This window comes from Amblyomma maculatum, chromosome 1 (genome assembly GCF_055883805.1).
Source record: "Amblyomma maculatum isolate TAMU_Amacu chromosome 1, ASM5588380v1, whole genome shotgun sequence".
In the NCBI taxonomy this organism is placed as follows: domain Eukaryota; kingdom Metazoa; phylum Arthropoda; class Arachnida; order Ixodida; family Ixodidae; genus Amblyomma; species Amblyomma maculatum.
Window position 1 is genome coordinate 506,091,020 of NC_139344.1, and position 20,135 is coordinate 506,111,154.

The 20,135-nt window shown below is 43.6% G+C and overlaps 1 protein-coding gene and 1 pseudogene across 3 annotated transcripts in view; one reads left to right on the forward strand and one right to left on the reverse strand.

The window, feature by feature from the left end:
• Ctl2 (Choline transporter-like 2) overlaps positions 1-20,135 on the reverse strand; it is a 353,598-nt gene that overhangs the window by 90,477 nt on the left and 242,986 nt on the right. For all 3 annotated transcript variants that reach the window (XM_084575765.1, XM_084575780.1, XM_084575773.1), the window contains 3 exons: positions 16,800-16,883; positions 15,907-16,019; positions 3,978-4,127 (listed from right to left, as the gene is read on the reverse strand). In XM_084575765.1, coding sequence (XP_084431891.1) covers positions 3,978-4,127; positions 15,907-16,019; positions 16,800-16,883 — 347 coding nt within the window. The remainder of the gene's footprint in view (positions 1-3,977; positions 4,128-15,906; positions 16,020-16,799; positions 16,884-20,135) is intronic.
• LOC146210360 (uncharacterized) lies at positions 18,232-19,424 on the forward strand (annotated as a pseudogene).

Here is a 20,135-nt window from a genome sequence, read left to right on the forward strand (position 1 = left end):
TTTCCTTTTTTCGGCTTGTACGCACCTTTCAGTACTTATTCGCTCTGCAATAAATACAATCAGTTGCTAGTCTCTCTTCTCTTGTCCCCGTTTTTTTGCACTGTTTTTTCCCAAGATTATCTGGAACCAACTTGCCCAGCAACACACCTTGATACATGAAGTTGCGGTCCCCTTTTTGACAAAGAAATGGTGCTCGGCAAGCATTTGCCTCGCGGGTTGCTGCACCCACAGCAAGTGCATCTGGATTACAGAGCTCAGTTGTTGACATGCTGTTCATTTACTGATGTACAGAACTATTTTAAGATCCTATTAAAGTTTGATACATGAGGAATTCCTGCATCGTTACTTCATGTCTGGCAGGCAGTATAACAAATTATTGTTGACAATGGTGAAAACAAAATTTATCTGCATTATCTGCTTTGTTTTACAATTGTGTTTGATGGGGAAAACTTTATTTTCAGCATTACATACTAATTTTGAGAAATGACTCAAAAATATTCTATTCTATTGGCAATCAATTTTTTTCATTCCCTTCACACCCAAAAATTGGCGCACCTTTTTTTTCTGTCCATGTTTCAAAGAATATTTAATCTGTAAGTTAACTTCGCAATACCATATTTACTCACATAATGAACGCACTTATTTTTCCGAAAAGCTGAAGCAGAATTGGGGAGTGCACTTATTATTTGTGGTAAATGTTATGAAAACTTGTTCGCGATGAGAAAAAAAATGTGGCAATGCAAAAAAATGCATTAGACAGCTTACCTTTCACAGTTACACTATATGTAAACAGCTTTTTTTTTATTACACTTGACTCTTGATCAGAATCACTAGACCCGTCCATCCAGATCGCTGGCAACTTCCACATCCTACAACTGGTCATCCTCGCTGCCATCCAGCACACTTGCGGCTCCACTGGAGTCTTGAAGCTCTTTGAGATCAGGTCAGCTGGCATCCAATATCCAGGAGCATGCCAGTCTGTGTACAGGCGGTGCACACATAGGGCTTCATAATGTCCATCTGCATGCGCGACTCCTTTAGCTCCCAGCGTACGTTCTCTCCCAGGTAACCGCGAAAACTGCCAAACACAAGGAGAGACAGGAGAAGCAGGGCATGAGGTCGCCGTCCCCAGACAGTCCGGACCCAATCAGCCATTAGATCGGCCGACATCCATCCTTTCTCGTGGGCCGTCTGGGGAGTTGGCCTTTGGCACAATTTTCCTTTTAAAAATAAACGGGTAGGGTGGCAACTTCCTGCCGTGATAGCCAGCATTACCGTGAAACGCTGCTTCTCGACGCCTATCGTTTTGACGAGCATGCCGCGGGCTCCTCTTTCATTGACCGTCCGGCTCATCGGCATGTCCAAGTTGATGGGTGTCTGATCGGCACTGCCAATTTGTGAGATGAGAAATTCTTGGTCCCGCCACAGGCCTATCACAAACTTGTGAAAGTCCACTACCTTCTCTTCGTAACAAGGAGGCAGTCGCTGACAAAGTGATGTGCACCTCCTCAGTCCGTAGCGCTGCATGAACCATGTCGTCCACCCATGGCTTTAAAAAGCGGTGGTCATAATGCCGCGCTTCCTGGCTATGGCCCGTGCGTGTGTCCTGATCATTTTGTGCGAAACAACACAACCTTCCTTTCGCAGGTCCCGAACCACTTCTTCCAAGCCCTTTCCCGTCTTCGGTCTCCTAAAGGCTCCTGATTCGTGGCACGCAGCTTGTTGTGCTGCTTCCGCCAGTAACGCACGCGGACTTCATCTATTCCGAAATGCCTATCGGCCGCACCAGTTCCGTCATCAATTGCATACTTCACAACCTGTAACTTGAAGCCGGCCATGTAACTGACATTGCGGCCCACGGCAAAACGCAATACACAAAAGGCACAAAAAAACAAGCAAGTCGGAGCAACTGACAATGTTGTTGCAGAACGGTAATGGCTGTCAGAAAAAAGTAGAGCTAGGACTATGTCACTGTCTAGTGTCGTTTTGATTGGATGTCTCCACACGCCCCCGCTGCCGTGCTGGCAGCCACCGGTTGCCGCTGGCTCCTGAAAGTTTCACATTGGTGGGAAGCAGCCAGGAGGGGGGCATTATAGTAAAAGAGAGCTAGGGCGAGGAAGCGCCGCAAGGCTGCTGCTTCTGTCGTCATGACAACAGGAGGATCGAGTGAAGTGGGAAAGCTACAGCGCAGCCGTTCGCGGAACTGCAAGGGACGAAAGTTGGAGGTGCATTAATTATGCGAGAGAAAAAAAAATGCAAATTTTCACGACTAAATTTAAGGGCACATTCGTTATGCAAGTGCATACATTATGCGAGTAAATAACAGTATTTAAAAATATTCCATTCGATTTGCAATCAACTTTTATAGCATGAATCTACTTTTTGCTCTTTGCATAGCTCTATAAAAAAATTGTGGGGGTTTGAGCATGGCTTGAACCTAGTGATACAGCGAACGCTGCGAGTGTTGCAGCGAATCTTTCAGCGGACACCTGGATTTATTGTGCCGCCGTCCCAACGTTTGAACGAACCTTCTGTCCCAGCAACTCGTTATTGTCGCTTGCCTCTACCAACTACAGAGTTATCTGCCTCCTTTTCTTCCTCTTCTTTTGCTTTTCCTTCTTTTCTCCTCCTCCAACTTCTGGCCCATCTTCTCCATCTATACCACAGTTGCTAGGCAACGGTGCCACACCGACGGCTTGAAAACCTAGCGCAGTGTAGCTTTCGCTACAAAATCTCTTAAGTGTATCGCTGTAGTAGTCAGTCTTTAAAAGATAACACCCTGAAATGAAAAAGATATGTTGCTGAACCCATAATAAATTTTATCTAGGGTGAAATGACATCAGAGGTCAAAGAGACAGTGGAGAGATGCAACATAAAGTGGTACCTGCAATGCCTGCAGCCCTTCTGCACAGTGCCTGGAGAGCAGATGAATACCATCCACGTGCATTACTCTGGATGAGAGGTTTTGTCTCCCTGCCCATAAATGTCACATCTGAGCGATAATCAGCTCAAAGATTTCAGTAGCGATAATTCCTTCTCAGCGTATTAACAATGCTTTAGTGATTTCAGCCTTTAACTTAGTCGGACCTATGCACGAAAAAATTGTGATGCATTACATGATTGACGAGAGTACCAGTCATACCCAATTGACCAAGAGTGCCAGAGGAGTTTTATTTCTGCACAGCTGCTGCTAACGAAGTCACAACACAAACATGTGAAACCACGAAAGAAGGCTGGCCTAAAGCACCACTCTAGTTGAAGAAGACTGCACCATGTATATGAAAGGTTCGCCTGCAAGCAAGTTTACGTGCATAACATAGCAGAACAACAGGAGCTGCCTTTTTCAATCCACGAATGCGGTGCTGCAGCTTTCGACAACCTTTGCTGCATGGCCACATAGGGTTCATTTATGCAACAAGAGCGTGCAGGAAAATGTTGGGATATTGGCTGGACGCTTCCTACTATTCCCAAGCCATTGAAAATTTCCAGCATCACCGTACTGCTGCTTTATGTGATGCTGCAGTGGAAGGAGCCAGCTTCAAATTCCTCTGGCCAAAGTTATTCAATTACATTTTGGAGCCCACGTGGCACGAAAGTAAGCGGCCAATTTATTTGGTAGCCAGACTTTCCCCTTGGTGTAGTCTAGTATGCCGCCCTCCTCCAGGTGCAAGTCAGGAGTGAGCAAATTACACACAAGCTGCACCTTTTATGCCTGCCACAGAATTTGAAAAAATTACCCACCACAGCACTACCAATAGGGAAGGATGGATCACAAAGTTTTCAAGAAAGACATGAAAAAAAATCATGCAACCTCCACTAGGAACTGTTCCCAGAGTAACTCTGCCCATTATAAATAATATTTCAATAGTCACGGGAGAATATCCACACAACCAGAGAAAAAACATGCATGTCTGGTGGATAGCCCCAAACATTTTCTCAGGCTATAACTGTGGTAGCTGTTCTGTGTGAGAACTCACCCAGGACCAGCCAGGTGTTCTTGTTGGCCGAGTAGGCACGCAGGTTTTGGGTAAAGGAGACCGTCACGTCCAGCTGCTTGATGAGGTTCTCGCTGCCACCGTCGGAGCTGTTGCGCAGCTCCACATACTTGCTGAAGCTGTAGTATGAGCCTGTGCCAGGGGATGACTTGGCTTAGCAATTCCTTCATTTTATCCTCCTATTATTTAAAAAGCCCCTATCAAAACACAAAAATTACATTGGTAGTTGCCATATTCTCTCAACAACATTCTAACACCACCGCCTCCGTTTCTGCTAGTTTCCCTAAATACTTTGTCCATCATTCTTCCCTAGGGGCCAACCTCTGTAATTCCAAACGGCCCACCACAAGCGTGGTTCTACTCACGCAACCAGGCACTGCAAAAACTAGAAAGCCACCATCATCAACACATTTTTTTCATTTTGTGGATGTGCTCGTTACAAGCATATCAGCTAAAAATTGGTTAGTTGTTGCGCTAGTTATTCTAGGTGGTCGACATTTTCATTGGGCAGAATCAACACTTGTTTGGAAGCCATGTTTTGAGCCTGTACATATTCTGAGCACTCTGTGGTAACAATAATCAAGTGGTTTTAAGATGGTCAACAAAAAGAAGGTTAAGGAAATGCCGCTCAAATCGCTGAAGGAGCAAGTTTTCTGCATTTTAAGTGCATGCCTGGACAGAAAACACACCACCACAATATGTGGAAGAGAGCGAGATGTCTGCCATTGCAAAGCAATGGACATTCCAGTGGGGTTTGGTATAGATCACAGCTAATTCCCAAAAAGGGGGCCAGTGATAATAGGAGGCTTATCGTTTTACATTTCTAAGACTAGGGACACGTGTGTGGCTAAGGCATCGGTTAACCTTCATAGTAAGGAATTCGCTCTGTTAGACAAATTGATAGTTAGGCCATGACTTTGAATTTTTCTGCCATTTCACTGGTTTGGGATTGTGCGCGTGCATCTCAGTGCGAGTCTTTGTTGTCTTCTTTTCTTCAATAAATATTCAGTTGTTAGTCGAGCCTTGTCTTGTTCGCTTTCTTTCTCTGTCTCGTCTTTTGGCTGGTTTAAAATGAATCATTAACAACTCGCCCAGTCGTTAGCCTTATTAGAAGTAAATGTCCAAGTAAATCTGGCAATGCCCCACGAGGCGTGTAAACTGAAAAAGTTGACGATATCACAGCAGATTAGGACAGAAGAGGAATGTGGAAGAAAAGCCAACAGAGAAGGTAGAGATTGGGTCGACGTAAAACGAGACGGACAGGCGCTACCTGTGCTTTACCAGCTATGCATCTCCATCAGTAGGTGATGTATGCGCAAAGAAAATAGACCAATCAGGTGGAAGCACACACTCCTGATGTGAAGGGACACCTGGTCAGAGGTATTGAAAGCAGTCATATTGAATAAGCAATATTGTGGACAGAGTAAAACAAATTTGATTCAATAACCAAAAGAGATGGGATCTGTTTTGCAATGCAGGCAGTGAAATTAAAAGCACACTTATAACTGATGTGTGAAGGTGAAGACAATGAATGCCTCATGTGTGGCAACAGCATAGTGGTCGCCAGTGAAGTTGATCCATTTGACTGACACAAACTTTTTTTCTCAAACTTTTTTGCTTGGAGGAACCCCAAAAGCCTTCAATAAGTGTCAGGGAACCCCAACAATCTCCCTTCTGCTTTCTGGCTCATGATGCTAGGGCGAAAGTACTACGTGTTGAGATCCACCAGCTACCTCGGCGACATAACGAGCTTCTTTTTGCTTGTCTAGGCTTTGCTTGGCTTTGCGACGGCAGCGTGGGTAGTGCCATCTGGCGACGACAAACAGAAGTGCTTATAAAAACTAATGGCCTCCCAGATTACGTCCGCGCGCATTTCAAAAACGTGCGCAGACGTGATCTCGGAGGCCACAGAAAATCGGTAGGCGTGTGAATTCGATCGTATGCAAAAAGACGTCCGCTGTCGACACCTGCTATCGCGGGCGTGACACGCAAGATTGTTTTTTTGAGGCTACGACGAGTAAAAATTAGCTTTAACGAACCAAGCGCTGTGTTCGCGCACGTACACTAAAAATGAACCTGAAACGAGGATCGGCCAGTGAGGGTTCTCGCGGAACACAAGAAGACAGCCCGCGGAACCCCTGTGTTCCGCGGAACCCAGTTTGAGAACCCCTGAATTGTAGACCATGCTTACATTAGTTTCCTTTTTGTTGTTCAAGCTCACCTCCCACTGAGCACAGAATATCTCGTAGCTGTCTTGATATGTCTATATTGGTCACATATATCTTGAGCCACCAAATACATCTACAAGACGTTGCTTAGTGCTAGTCTAGAAGACATCATTGGCAAGATGTCTGGAATCTGTCTTGTGAAGAATTTTTATGTCTTCAGCTATGCAAGACAGTTAATAGACGGCTTACGCAAGATGTCTTTTAGAGTTCTGCTTCAGAAGTCTACCATACTTCCTCACAAGACATTTCAGGGTCACATGCATCTGTCCAATATGTACACAATTTCACTGGACGACACTGTTCTGCATATAAATTGTCCCAGGTTTGTTCTAGCAATTTTTCAGCTTGCAAAATGCTGTATCCAGAGTGCCTGCGCTTTTGAATTAATTCATGCAATGCATTAAGCATGCAGTCGAATCAGTCCAATCTCTGAGTTTTCACTATGGCAAAGTAAGCTAGCGATGTGTATGCGTGGGATAAAAGCCAGTAGTTCACACAGACGAACGATTTACTGCGCCGATGTTAATACGGAACGCCAGCTACGCACGATCCGCCATTCCCAAACTTCGCGCGCCGTGGACTTTTTGCATCCCTCCTCTTTACAGCGGAATAGAAAATAGTGTGCCAAGATAATTATGCAAGACGCAAGTTGTATTTATCATTTTGAAACAAATACGTCATAAGTAACATTTAAATTTTACTTGTAATAGCTTGTTTTATGAATTATATTTCAGATTTCTATTGTTTTTAAAGTTATTGTATCAATGCGCTGCGCGGCCGCCGGCCATTTCGTCGTGTCTAGTAGTGTCTGCACGTTGGGACGTTGGTTTGTGACTGCGTTGAAAATGTATCCCGCACAACGGCTGCTACTTCTGGCTGCAAGGCAAGCTTCGCTGGGTGAGTAAGATATTGGTTCTTCTAAATAAGTCTCTTAATGGAGCAGTAAAGTGACCGAGTGTTTTCTTTTTCCGACAAAAATGCTGCAAGGATCGCTGTAAGCTTCCGCGGGCGCAGGCTGTATGGGCGAGCAAGATTGCGCGCGCGGACCGTTTAGTCGGTACGAAAGCGTTATTTTATGACGCTTCTATAGTTTTGTGCATACAGGAAGGTTTTGCACTTGTAATTCGACTCGCCGCGTTTCATGAACTGCTATTGGCGGTGGAGCCTCGCGATGTAATTCTTCAAAATGATCTCGGCAATCCGCAGTCTTTCGTTGATTGCCGCTGGTTCTAACACTTTCCCAAGAAACACAACTGGCCATGAAAGTCTGCATGCTTAGTGTGTCTTTCACTCTACAGCAAGATACAGAAAACATGCACCATCGAGTGGAAACCGTGCATTTTTTATGGCTGCCTGCGGAGCGCTACGCGCTAAGTTATGCCACGGTTGCGAAAAAGAAAAAGAACGATCTCAATAAGCCGCCTTAGAGGCGAGGGTAAGGTGCATTCTGGCCACAGCGACTCTCCCAAATGCTAGCAAAATACTCTCGGCCTGTTCACTGGCACAAGTTGAAACACATGGCGCGATAGGAACGGCGTACAAACATTCTGCAGTGATTTAATTTTAATAGTTCATAAAATGTTTACAGTCAGGCATTACATTGCCACAACAATACCTAGTCCGTAGATATGCAGTGATTAAGTGATTTTACATTTTCATATAGTCAGAAAGCACAATTTAATTCTTCAAGTTCCTGAACTGCATGCTGTGTGCTGTGTGATGTGCTGGTGCTCTATTTGCTTTGGTCCTCAGGTTTTTTTCTTTTATTGGCGGAAATAATTTTTTAAGAAATTAAGCTTCAGTTCAATTGGAACAGAAGGAGGTCGAAAGCCAATCTTTCGGAGGGACCTCATATAATAAAAAGCATAGTATAAATACACAAAAACATATCAATTTCATTTGCTTTCTTGCTTCAGACCAATAGACTCTTCCTGTCCAGAACTGGGAAAAGAAAAGAGGGTACTGAATCTTAACTGACTTTTATGGCGTATAGAATGTAGCCATGTTATAATATGGGTTCAGTGTATGCCTTCTGGCTGTCCTCAACAACAAAGCTGTCACTCCACGCAAACCTTTTGATAGCATATGGACTCCTCCCGAAATAAAAGTGTTTAGCAGCAAAGGTGAAATTCCTTCATTTAATTTAATGCCCTTTTTCACATTGCGCTATTGTGTCTGTGTCTGGCGATCTTGTTTTTTTGCGTCTGTGCGAGTTTTCATGTAAACAAAACACTTACCCAACAGCTCAGGCAAGTGAGCTATGCATTCCTTTTTTGCTCTCTGGGTGCATGCTCACAAATTAAAATATTGCTTTCATTTGTTCTAGGAAAAACTGGTGATGCATACATACATAGGTACCTACATACATAGATACATGCATAGATACATACACAAGTGATGCATCCATATATAGATACATAATACATAGATTTATTTCCTCTCTACATATGTAGAATGAAACCCTTGGCAAACTCAGAGGCAGAAACCTTACCCAGCATAGAAAGTGACTCTCAATATAAAAAAAAAAAAAGGAATGTATAAATCAGGAAAATGGTGGTTCTCTTCAGGAGTGTCTGTTGGTGAAGACAAGGAAATGTTTTAGCCTTCGAGGTCATCAAGGAGTTCTTAATATACATATATTATACTCAGCACTATTTTGTCCTGCTAGTGCATGACTTGGTTAACATATTTCTATTGTTTACTCAGTACTCTCAACCTTATGTGACATATTTTAAGGTTAAGGGGGGACACGGGTCTTGCGGACCGAAAAATCGCGAAAAAATCACTTTTTAGAAAATGTGATTTTCGAAATCAGTAGCTCTTTATCTACCTATCTGCCAAGTTTTTCATCTCTAGGGTCGGTATTTTAGTCACAATGCCAATTTATATAATCGATGTCGCCCAAATTTGGGCCGAAAACGACCCCCGAAACAACTATTTTCCGTGAGGCGTAGCTCCCATTTTGTGCGCGGCACCGTAGCCATCTTGGTCTCATTCCAAAGAGCCGCCTTTCGCCTTCAAATTGCCGCCTCTGCTGTTTACATTCGCCCATTGGTCGCATAAAAAATAGCAAAAAAGAAAACGTGGCATTTGCAATCCCATTGGCTTTCGGGGTGCACGTGACGATAAGGCGTCCCCGCATTGGTGGAGCTGGCTGACGGCGTCTGCTCGGCGCGCCCGAGCCGCGGGGAGACGGCGGAGACGTGACGCCGGCCGCGCTTGGTTCCGAACCGCGAGGTGCGTTCATGGCAAGAATTTGTCAAAAAAGTGAAAAAAATAGTTGAATAATCATCTCAAGTGATGCCCTGGCCCGGCTGTGCGCGCTCAGGCCGACGGAAATCGTGCGCCGAACGATCGTGTGTACGAGCCTGAAGTAGGCCTAGCGTGTTCCCCAGCACGGGGGACTGCTACTGCCAGCGGTCGCACCCGCCGCGACAGTGATAACGCTGGCCGCAGATGAGCAGAAAGATAAGCTCAAAACAGGAAAAGCTTGAACTCGCGCCAACTCCAGCAACGAAGCGGTAGACGGATTGTGTTCGTAACGATGACGGCAGCGCGGCGGACAGTCCGCTTGGCGATGCGGAGTTCACGATCGTCAGATCTAAACAGTTTGCCGAGATTGGCGAAGCGTAAAACATACGGCGGCGGTATTGGCATTTAAAAAATGAACGAGGATAAGGAATCACCGTCAAACTTATTCTCCAATGCGTAAACTGCGGGACACGTCGTCTTCGTAGAGCTCGCCGCGCGTTTGCGCCGATCGGACCTCGTTCATAGTCCTTAGAAAATTCACTTGCTTCTAGTGCAATGCAGAGCACTGGGAAGCAGCAAACAGCTCCAAATTACATTTCTTTTCCGCAATAAACGTTCCTCACCGCGGTCTTGATGCGAGGACGTAGCAAAACGACGTACGTAAAAAAAAAAAAAAAAAACGAAAAAGTGACAACTGAATGTGCTGCAACTGCAAATCAAAATGAAAGAGGCGACACTTGGACGTTGGAAAGCAAACAGACTACATTCCTGGAGGTTTATAGCTATTTTAAATTGTAAACGTGTGCATTGCACCAGTGAATGAGAGCAGAGAGGAAGCGTGCTTCCTCTGCAGCTTTTCAGACTGCAGCAAAACGAAAGCAGAAGGGCAAACCCAATGCAGATTACTGTCCAGGAGCCTTCTAGGCCACAGTGGCCTGCATTTCTACAGTTTTTGTTTGATTAAATTAGTGTTTGACATTGCAATTCGTTTTTTCCATTTTTCTCAAAATGAAAATTTTGCCTACCCTTCTATTTTGCGGGTGGCATTGTGGCTCTCCTACTCGTTAGATTGTAATGATTTTTATTTTTACTGGCTCGTGAGTGTTAAAGGAACACAATAAAGCTATTATACAAGGTCTCAACTGCATGAAAAATTTTTAAACATACGAAGATGTAGAAAGGGGGTGGTTGCACTTGTGAAGCTGAAACTTAAAACTTCCATAACTTTGGCTTGTAGTAAGGCAGGAGCACAAAACTTGTTTTTTTGTGTTCCTTAGACATTCAGGAACAGATCCATGTGCATTTTAGCAATTTCCCTTCAGTAGATATTTTTACAAGCTTCCCGCAAGTCTGGAACAGCAAAGTTGCTGTAACTACTCAGCAAATTTATGTAGAAGAAAACTAACAACATATTTGAAACCAGCACAAGAATTTACATAAACCCTGCAAATTTCATACTGACAGGACAAATATTAAGAAAATTTTGCTCAAGACCCATGTCCCCCCTTAAATTCTTATCCCATAGTGGAATCTGCACCAGTGTTTTGTAGTCAGTGGTGGGCTTTATTAAACTTCACAAGAAATCATTAAAGCAATGGAACACCTTGCAGGTTGCCAACACCTCCACGGCTGCCCAGCAACTATCCTTTTCCTGTCTGTGCTGCAAACACAACTTAGCGATGAGGGCCACGGGACTGACATCTCACTGGGCAGTCGTGGGCTACTGACTGAATACACAGGTATGGTTTGGCAGTGCCAAAAACTTACTTACCAACAGTGGGACTTTTTCCTTCTGTTTGGGAGCTCATATATCTAAATCGTGCTTTTGATTTTAATCCTGGCAGGTGTGACATGGAAGGCCTTCAACACCAATGAAACTTGGTTTTGCCGACGTCAAAAAAAGTGGTTGGTGTTTGCCTTGTGACCAAGACCACGTCCACACCTAAAGGCGCTGCGCAGCCACTATGAACAGTGCCACAGTAGCAAGCAGCTGGGATCAAGGCACCTTCTGTGCTCAGTTACAACTCAAGATTGCAGCTTTGTAGATTCTCAAAGGTAGGCCTCCCACCATTGACAGAAAGGAGCCTCCCAATCAAGTGAGCCTCAAAGGAATTCCCCCTTTCATGGCAATAGGTGACAAAAGAGAGGCAGTGCAGCTGGTATTCAGTACCGACAAAGAAAAAGCTGCCCAGCCTAGTTAGCTATGGACAAGGGCTGGAGCGGTACCAGTGTTGAGAACAATCTGATTGGCAGAAAAGCCTCCTTTGAGGGCTATTCGCCCCTTCATTCTTAATTTGTAACTGACTGCAGTAGATGTGATAGCCCCGGCAGTTCTTTTTTTTTTTTTCAATTTTCTTTGCCCTCTAGGGGTTGTACAGAATAACAGATGCACAACCCGTGCCAGCCCCCTCATTTTACAATGCTTTCATGCCAGAATGTTGGCAGTGGTATTCAGAACTTGTTTGGTTTTTTTTTTTTCAATGCCTTTTGTCCATGCATAATAACAGGCTATTTAGCATAGCACAGTCGCACACAAGACAGAGGACACCACCAGCACTTACTACAACTGTTCAGCGGAAAGCAGCTGCTATACATAGCCTACTCAGGTGATGCGCACGGGTACAAGGCTACATGGAAAAAGCACCAATTTTGTCAAACGATGCGTGAGAGAAATTTTGTTCAGTCTCATAAGAAAAACCAATTTGCTGCTGACACAGCTGAAACCTGCTTTTTTATATGAAGGGCTTCTAGTGTTTCATGAGCCGTTACCCACAGTTTTCACAATTGGTGCAAACCCTACAGTGCAAGACAAGTCGCCCACCTTCATTTTTAATGTCTTTTGCATGTTCCCTAAGTTGGCCATTCACGCATAGTCTTGCCTGTCCAAAATAAGATTTTTCTATGTGACTGTAGAATTTCATAAACGGTGGTGCACTTTACGAAGTGCTGGCCATGTCTCTTCTGACAGCCAACCTGTTTGCTTTCGTAGCTTATGTGATGGCTTAGCTGAGCAAGCTTTCAGGGAGCAGAGGATACCACCTATACATTAAACAGGTTCGAGCTGTGTCAGCGACACTTCCGTTTTTCTTTGAGGCTGAACAGATATTTCTCTCATACCTGCTTTGATAAGATTGGTGCTGTTTTCCTGTTGCCTTGTACATGTGCACATCAGCAGTGAAAGCTATGTGTCGACTGCTTGCCCCTGAATAAACAGTTGTAGTAATTGCCCGTGGTGTCTTCTTGCTTGTGTGCGTCTGTGTTACGCTAAATACTTTTTTTTATGCCTGAAAAACCAACAATCTTAGCAGTTAACTTCCTTCTTCTCATACCAGCAGAATGTGAAGAGCAGCACCGTGTGCAACCCTGAACTTTATTCTTTTTTATTCTGCTGTGCCTTCTGTACTCCTCGCAAGCTGTTTGCTGCACTACAAAAGGTAAGGGCAGTTAGTGCCATCATGGCTGGTTCATGCTGCCCTTACCTTTTGCAGTGCTGCAAACAGCTTTTGAGATGAAATATAGTGATTGGTGTGTACAATAACAGGGATGCAAACCTTTTGCTCCTTCCTTCTTTTTTTCCTTATGGTGCCTTCTAGTACACTATAGCGCAGCAAAAGACGAGGACACAAGAGACGAGAGACGAACACCACGAGACGAGGACACAAGAGACGAGAGACGAACACCACGAGCGCTCGTGGTGTTCGTCTCTCGTCTCTTGTGTCCTTGTCTTTTGCTGCGCTATAGTGTATTGGAATCATGTACCAACAAGCCCAAAAAACCACGCTACTGCCTTCTAGTGTTTCTTGTAGAGTGATGTGCGACCGTTACCTGCTTCCTTTTCCTTGGTGCTTTTTAGTTACGATAGTAGAATGTAACTATGACAGGCATGCAGCCGTTGCATTTTTTTTTCAGTGCATTCTAGTCATGCTAACAGGAACAGCAGCAGTGAAGCAGTCTTGGCTTCTTTTTTTTGCAGTGTAGATTTTTAATGAATTTGATGTCATGCCTAATGCTCAAGTGTTTATACAGTTTGTACAAGATGTATGCATGACCAGCATTCAATTGTTGACATGCATGCACATATAGTATTATGAAATGCAATACTGGTGATGATGGTCCTTTGTGAAAGCACCTTTTTCTGTACACTAAAGCTTTTTCATTCGAATTTGTCACTTTGTTTTATTTTGTACAAACATTATGCAGATAATTTAACCACTCAATCAGTTTTGTACACTTTTGCATACCTATCCCTGTTTATTTCTAGTCATTTCCTGTTCTTGTTTGGAGTATGGATGTTTTCGTTTTCATTGTTTTTGAAAAAAAATCATTTAAAGCTTGGAGAGAACTGCAATATTATCTTGTCATTTTCATACCACTTGTAGTGTCTATTTTCTGTGCCTTTAACTTCGTAGTGCATTGTTGAAAAAATCAAATATATGACTTACACATTTTGTTTCCTAGCACCTTTTGCAATTATTGCCGAATCTCCCAAAGAGCACCTAACGATGGCTGTCCACCGTGCAGTGTGGCATGTTTTGTAACAAAAAATATGTACAGATCTCACCTACTGTTAACAGTTTCAATGTCTGTGAGAATGAATGACAATGTGCATCATTTCTTTCATGTCATGTGTTCATGAGTTGGCTCTTTCTGGTGTTTTCTTCCTTGGTACAATATTCGGCTTCGGAGAACCGCATTTTGTCATTTGCATACTGTTGCTTGTGGCTTTCTTTGCTTTTAACATATGTGAGACTATTTAAGTTGCCTATTTGCAATGTATAATGTTGAGGAAATTAAAAAGTTCTGTAGTTTATGCAAAACTTTGAAAGAGCGCAAACACACACGACCACTAAGGACAAAAGACGAGACACGTCTCGTCTCTTGTCCTTAGTGGTTGTGTGTGTTTGCGCTCTTTCAAAGTTTTCCAAAAATGAACCAACTCACCCAAAAAGAAGTGTTAAATTCTGTAGTTTACTCATGTCATTTTCTAGCATTGGGTGCAGTTACTACCAAACTTTTCAAAGAGCACCTAAGTGAGTAACCGTTAACCGTGAAATGTGGCACGCTTTGTAATAAAAAACATACAGTTCTCATTAACTAGACAACAGTTGTAGTTTGTGAGAATTAATGATCTACAATTGTACATCAGTTTAGCTTGCATCATAACTGAATGTGTGAAAGAGCACTGTGGGTGTGACGGCAATGCAGCTTTAGCTGTAGTAGCATCTGATAAGGCTATATTTTATGTCTGGCAGTGGTGTTGAAAACCTGTACAAATACATAAGCATTTCAGACAGTTGTGCTGGAAATAGCAGTGAATAAATAATTTAGAGCATTGCAGGAGATTCTAGAGCTCATTTTAGACATTCAGAATCTATTTTAATGATTTCTGGATGATGTCTTGCAAGAGGTCTTGTAGCTTAAAAAGTTGGTGCATTAGCTGAGCTAGAAGACAGCTACAAGATGTACCAATACATGTATAAAAATGTCTTTCATATCTCTGTCAAGGCATCTTGTAAATGTCTATCAGCTTTCTTAGGTGCCACTTCAGATGTCTATAAGGTGACTTGTTTATCTTGGGCAAGATGCCTTATAGCTATCTGGTAGACTGACTTATGTTTAGTATGTTATTTGTCTTCCAGATTTCTAGGAGATATCTTGCAAGACATCTTGTAGCCTAAAAAAGTGGGTGCATTAGCTGAGCTACAAGATCACTACAAGAAATAAGACATCTGGCAATGTCTTGCATATCTTGTCGAGACATATTATATACATTTAGTAGCCATCTCAGGGGTCTACTGAGACATCAGGCATCTTGCTTGTCTTGGCAAGACAGTTTATAGCCGTCTCATAGATGGGTTGGTGTTTACTGGGCTGCTATGTGACAGCTTTTCACCCCTCCATGGCTGCTGCTCGTTGCATGCCTGCAAATGTTTTGTTCTCATTTCGCGCAATTCAAAATTTCCCAGCACAGATAATTAAGCATGTCTTTTCAAAATAGTCTGGGCGTCAAAATTAGGCGACTTTCAGCTGTTACTGTGTTTGCCGAGATAACTTTTCTTTGAAAAACTACCAAAATTAAATGGGCCAAATAATTACCATTTTAAAGCGTGTCTCATTAAAGCCTGTTGCGGATGAAAAGCTTCCACATTTTGCTTGGTTTCTGCAAGGCTCATTCAAAAAGGCAAAGACTCGTCTAGAAATGTCTGTGTTAAGTGTGTGTCTTCAAAAGGAGTGCCTGGTCTCCACAGGTGCTTGGAGGATGACAAAAATGAGGGTGCACTTATATAACATGAAAGGAATGTATTATGGTTTTTGGCCCGCCACATGTTGTGAGGATACACTCTAGTAAATGGCTGGCGTTGAGCAGTGTGGTTTTCGCTGCATGGTGGCAGCATACAAAAAATACCCCACACAAGACAAGCGTGACTCACCGAATGAGAAGAGCACCACCAGGCAGAGGATGCTCAGCCAGACCATGATGGCTGCCAGCCAGCGCATCAAGGCAATCCACAGGAATGCTATCAGCATGGCACACAGCAGGCCTCTGGGAGCACAATTATCCCCGTGAATATCCAAAAATGACACCATAGATGCTGCGTCTATGATGGATATCCCCAGAAGAGGGCCACGCAGCGCCAAGAACACTGAAATCTCACTTATGATCCAAGTTTCTTTCATTCCCAGCCTAAACCATGTGAGCCTCGCATGGTTTCACTCCTTGCAGGAGATCCAGTAAGAGCTGAACATTTATTTTCATGGCACATACCGCCATCGCTGACACTGGCTCTCAGAGTGCCAAAGTTCAGGCGCACAGCTAAGCAAGCCTCCATTAACACGACACTGAGAAACAAAAAGCCGAGTGCAAAGTGACAGATTATTGCTGCAATAAAGTAAGCTTTGTGCCAAAAATGTTTCTTTTGGGGCCTCTTTTGAGTAATATCATTTTTGGATGCACTTAATTTTCAATGAGATCAACGAGTTTCCCCTGTAACTCCTTTTTGTCAAGAAAAAAAAATCTGTACTCTGCGTGCGTTACGAGGACCATTTAAACTAAATTTATATTCCAAAAACTCATTCACGATGCTGAGAATCGATTTGGAACAAAACGTATGCTTACTGATCAACTACAGTTCACAGCATCTTTCTAAAGACGTAATAAAAATAATGCAAGTTGTGAACACAATTCATGATGTACCGTGACAGCTGTGAGTGCAACACAAGAAAATGTTATAGATGGTCAATGTTCAGACTTGAGCCACAAGGCACTTTAGGTGAAAAAGGAAACTCGATGAGCAAAAATGGCCCTATGACAAACCCTACTCACATAAGCATGTGAGGCCATGCACTTTTGAAGTCCTGGAAGGCCAGTTCACCGGCATCCTTAGCACTGGAAAGCCCTGCAAGGATCCTGCACGAGAAATGCTACTTAGACGACTGTGCCAAAGTGCAAATGATAGACCACAGGTTTAGAGGAAAGCTCTGTGTTGTACTTTGAGCAAGCCACATTTTCTTTTTTGCAATCCAAGCACTCAAAAAATAAAGCTCATGCTGAAAGAGAGATGAGAAAAGCATGCAATGACCTTGTACATGCAAAAACATACACCCCTGCTCATATTTCATTCAAAGTGTGGTCCCACCTGCTTGCTGGTTAGCTGCACCAGCAACTATCTAAGCTTGGAAGCCAGCACAAACAGGCCACTGAGCTTCAGCTCACCACAGAGGCCCCAGTAGGGTTGACGGACTTGCTAAAGTAGGTTCTCCATGACCAAGAGAAGGAAATTTCATTAGTATTACTAAGGATTTTTCTATGCATGTGTGTGAGGAAAATGGAAATGAGGAATTCTTTTTAGATAAAAGGTTATGTAGAAGAAAGAACAACCAGGAGCGCAGTTGGCCAACCCAAAACCTCTGCATATCGCAAAAGTGCTAATTTAGGCTAGACCCAACTTGTGCAAAAATGCCAACCTCAAGAGGAAGCCACGATCTGGTGTCAACGTGGCCACACCTGAGCCACCTACTAACTATTACCTGAGAATAATGTCACAATGTTATAGCAAATTTTGGTGACCCCCACTCAATGGAAGGCCACGCTAAACAGCTAGGAAGACCAACTTTGGCCCAAAAGAGGGGCACAGACCAGCTTTGGGCTACAATAGGCACCCTGCGCATTTAACTCCAGAGGGACATGCACGCCACTCGGGGCGGCAAGTGTGTCCCTGTCATGAAGGCTACAACAAACGACAGCGCATGCAGTACTGTGCCGTGCTGCGTGCGTCATCATGAATGAGCCTTTTTCTCCATCACAAATGCTGCACAAAAACACACTGCTGTCTTGTAGGCTGCAGCAATACTTAGATGAATTCGCCCGATAGAACGAAATTTTATGTCTTCCCAAAGCAGCATTGGGAGATGGAACAACGGCAGCGTTGGATTCGCCTTGTTCGTCACGAAAGCCTTGTCATTTCAACAACGGAATTGGATCCGCCTGGCCTCACGACACCCGGATTTTCACGGTCATCCCTCCATCATTTCAAAGATCCGGATCGACGGCAACATCACCCTCTGCTGCCTATATGAAGAGCTGGCGGGATCACAGCGCCTTTAGTGGGCGTGTGAACAGCACGACGATGCGGTTTTCTAACCTGTTCTGCTTCCTCGTCCAGGTTAGTCCTATTACACCTCTATACGCTAAGAAATCGAATAACGTTTGCTGCTGTTCCCACGCCCGGGAGTTTTGCTTTCCGTGTTCAGTGAATGCTTTGATGTTACAACCCATCTGCTTATGTTGTCCGGCGATGTTGAGCTCAACCCTGGGCCTGCGCCGAACACGAGATCGAGGGCGCAGGACTCTCCGTCAGATTCTGGTTCTACGCAAATGGACGATATACTTGCAATATTGCAAACTGTGAACACGCGGACTGAAAAAATGGAAAGGGATCAGAATGATTTAATCAAGTCTGTTGACGATCTTAAAAAAACACAGGCTAAATTTCAAGAAAATCTGGCAGATATAGAAAGAAGGCTAACAGGGGTTGAACACAAAACCGTCACCCTTGAGGCGGTTGAGGAGGAGCTACAGCGTCTTCGCCAGTCGACTGATCGTCTTTCAACTGAAAACTCTCAACTGCACTCTAAGCAGGCTGAGTTTGAAGACAGACAGCGGTGAGACAACCTTCTTTTCTACGGCCTATCAGACACACAATCCGAATCCTGGGCTCAGTCACGAGGAAAAACTGGTTAGCATGCTTTCGTCCTGTTTGAAAATTCCACCCACCGAAATTCTGGTCGAAAGAGCACACAGGCTCGGCGTGTATACTCCGAATAAATGCAGGCCACTTATTGCTAAATTTTCGTCTTACAAGCTTAAACAGAAAATACTCGTCGCTAGTTCTAAGCTGGAGGAAGAAAAAATTGGAGTTAGTGAAGACTATTCCGTCGCTATTCGTCTTGCTAGGAAGAAATTGGTTGAATTTGGCAAAACCCAACCATTAACCTTCAAACTTCGCTTCAATAAATTGTACATAAACAAAACGTGTTACACCTACAATCCCTTTGATGATTGCGTGCATGAACTTTCCAGTGTCTCTACGCCACTGGTCGAATCTTCTGATGACATGCATGCACTATCTATTCCTTCCACCTCATCCGCTCAGCCCATCACTGATTAGCACTACGCGAGGGGCAGTGGAATAAAGTTACCCGTCAGTAACCAACTTTCATTTTTATTCACAAATATACGGAGCATACTTCCAAAACGCGACGATCTTTGCTCTGTTATCAATGCTTGTGATGCCGACATAGTATGCCTTACTGAAACCTGGCTGTCTGCGAAGGTTGATAGCAGTGAACTCTTTGACTGTCAAAAGCGCTACAACATTTATCGGTGTGACAGGGGTGCTCGGTGTGGTGGAGGTGTGCTTATCGTTGTCTGTGATGCTATTTTGTCTTTTCCTATCCATTGTACAACCGATTTAGAACTAGTCTTGGTTGAAATTCGCACGTGCTCTAAGAAATTGATATTGGGTACTTGCTATCGTCCGCCTTCCAGTTCACCAACCTTTGCCGACGACCTTCATGATGTCATCCATATGATTACTGCGATGTATCCAAACAGTCCCTTCATTTTACTAGGCGACTTCAATTTACCTAACATTGTGTGATGTGATGTAAATTCTTATTTTAATCCTTTTTCCAGTGAAGGCGATAGATTTTTGAGTTTGTGCAGCGATTTCAACTTGTCCCAGCTTGTGATGCAGCCAACTCGGATCATGTCGACTACTTCTAACATCCTTGATTTAATTCTTACTACTTCGCCTGATCTTTTTCAGCCTTTATCGTTCCTACCAGGGCTAAGTGATCACTTACTGCTTCATTTTTCTTTATCTTGCACCGTACCTCATCAGAGTAACCACAAAAAATATATCTGCGACTATAAAAATGCTAATTTTGATGCTATTAACCATGAGCTGTCTGCTTTTTTAAATGATTACTTAACAAGTTTTTATGATCGCTCCGTGAACGCTAACTAGAATTTATTTAAAGAAAAAGTTTCATCGCTCACTGAGAAATACGTTCCGTGCACAATAATTACTTCTAACCGGCAGTCACCATGGTTCAATCAATAGTTAAAAAGGCTTAGTAACAAGAAAAAACGCATTTT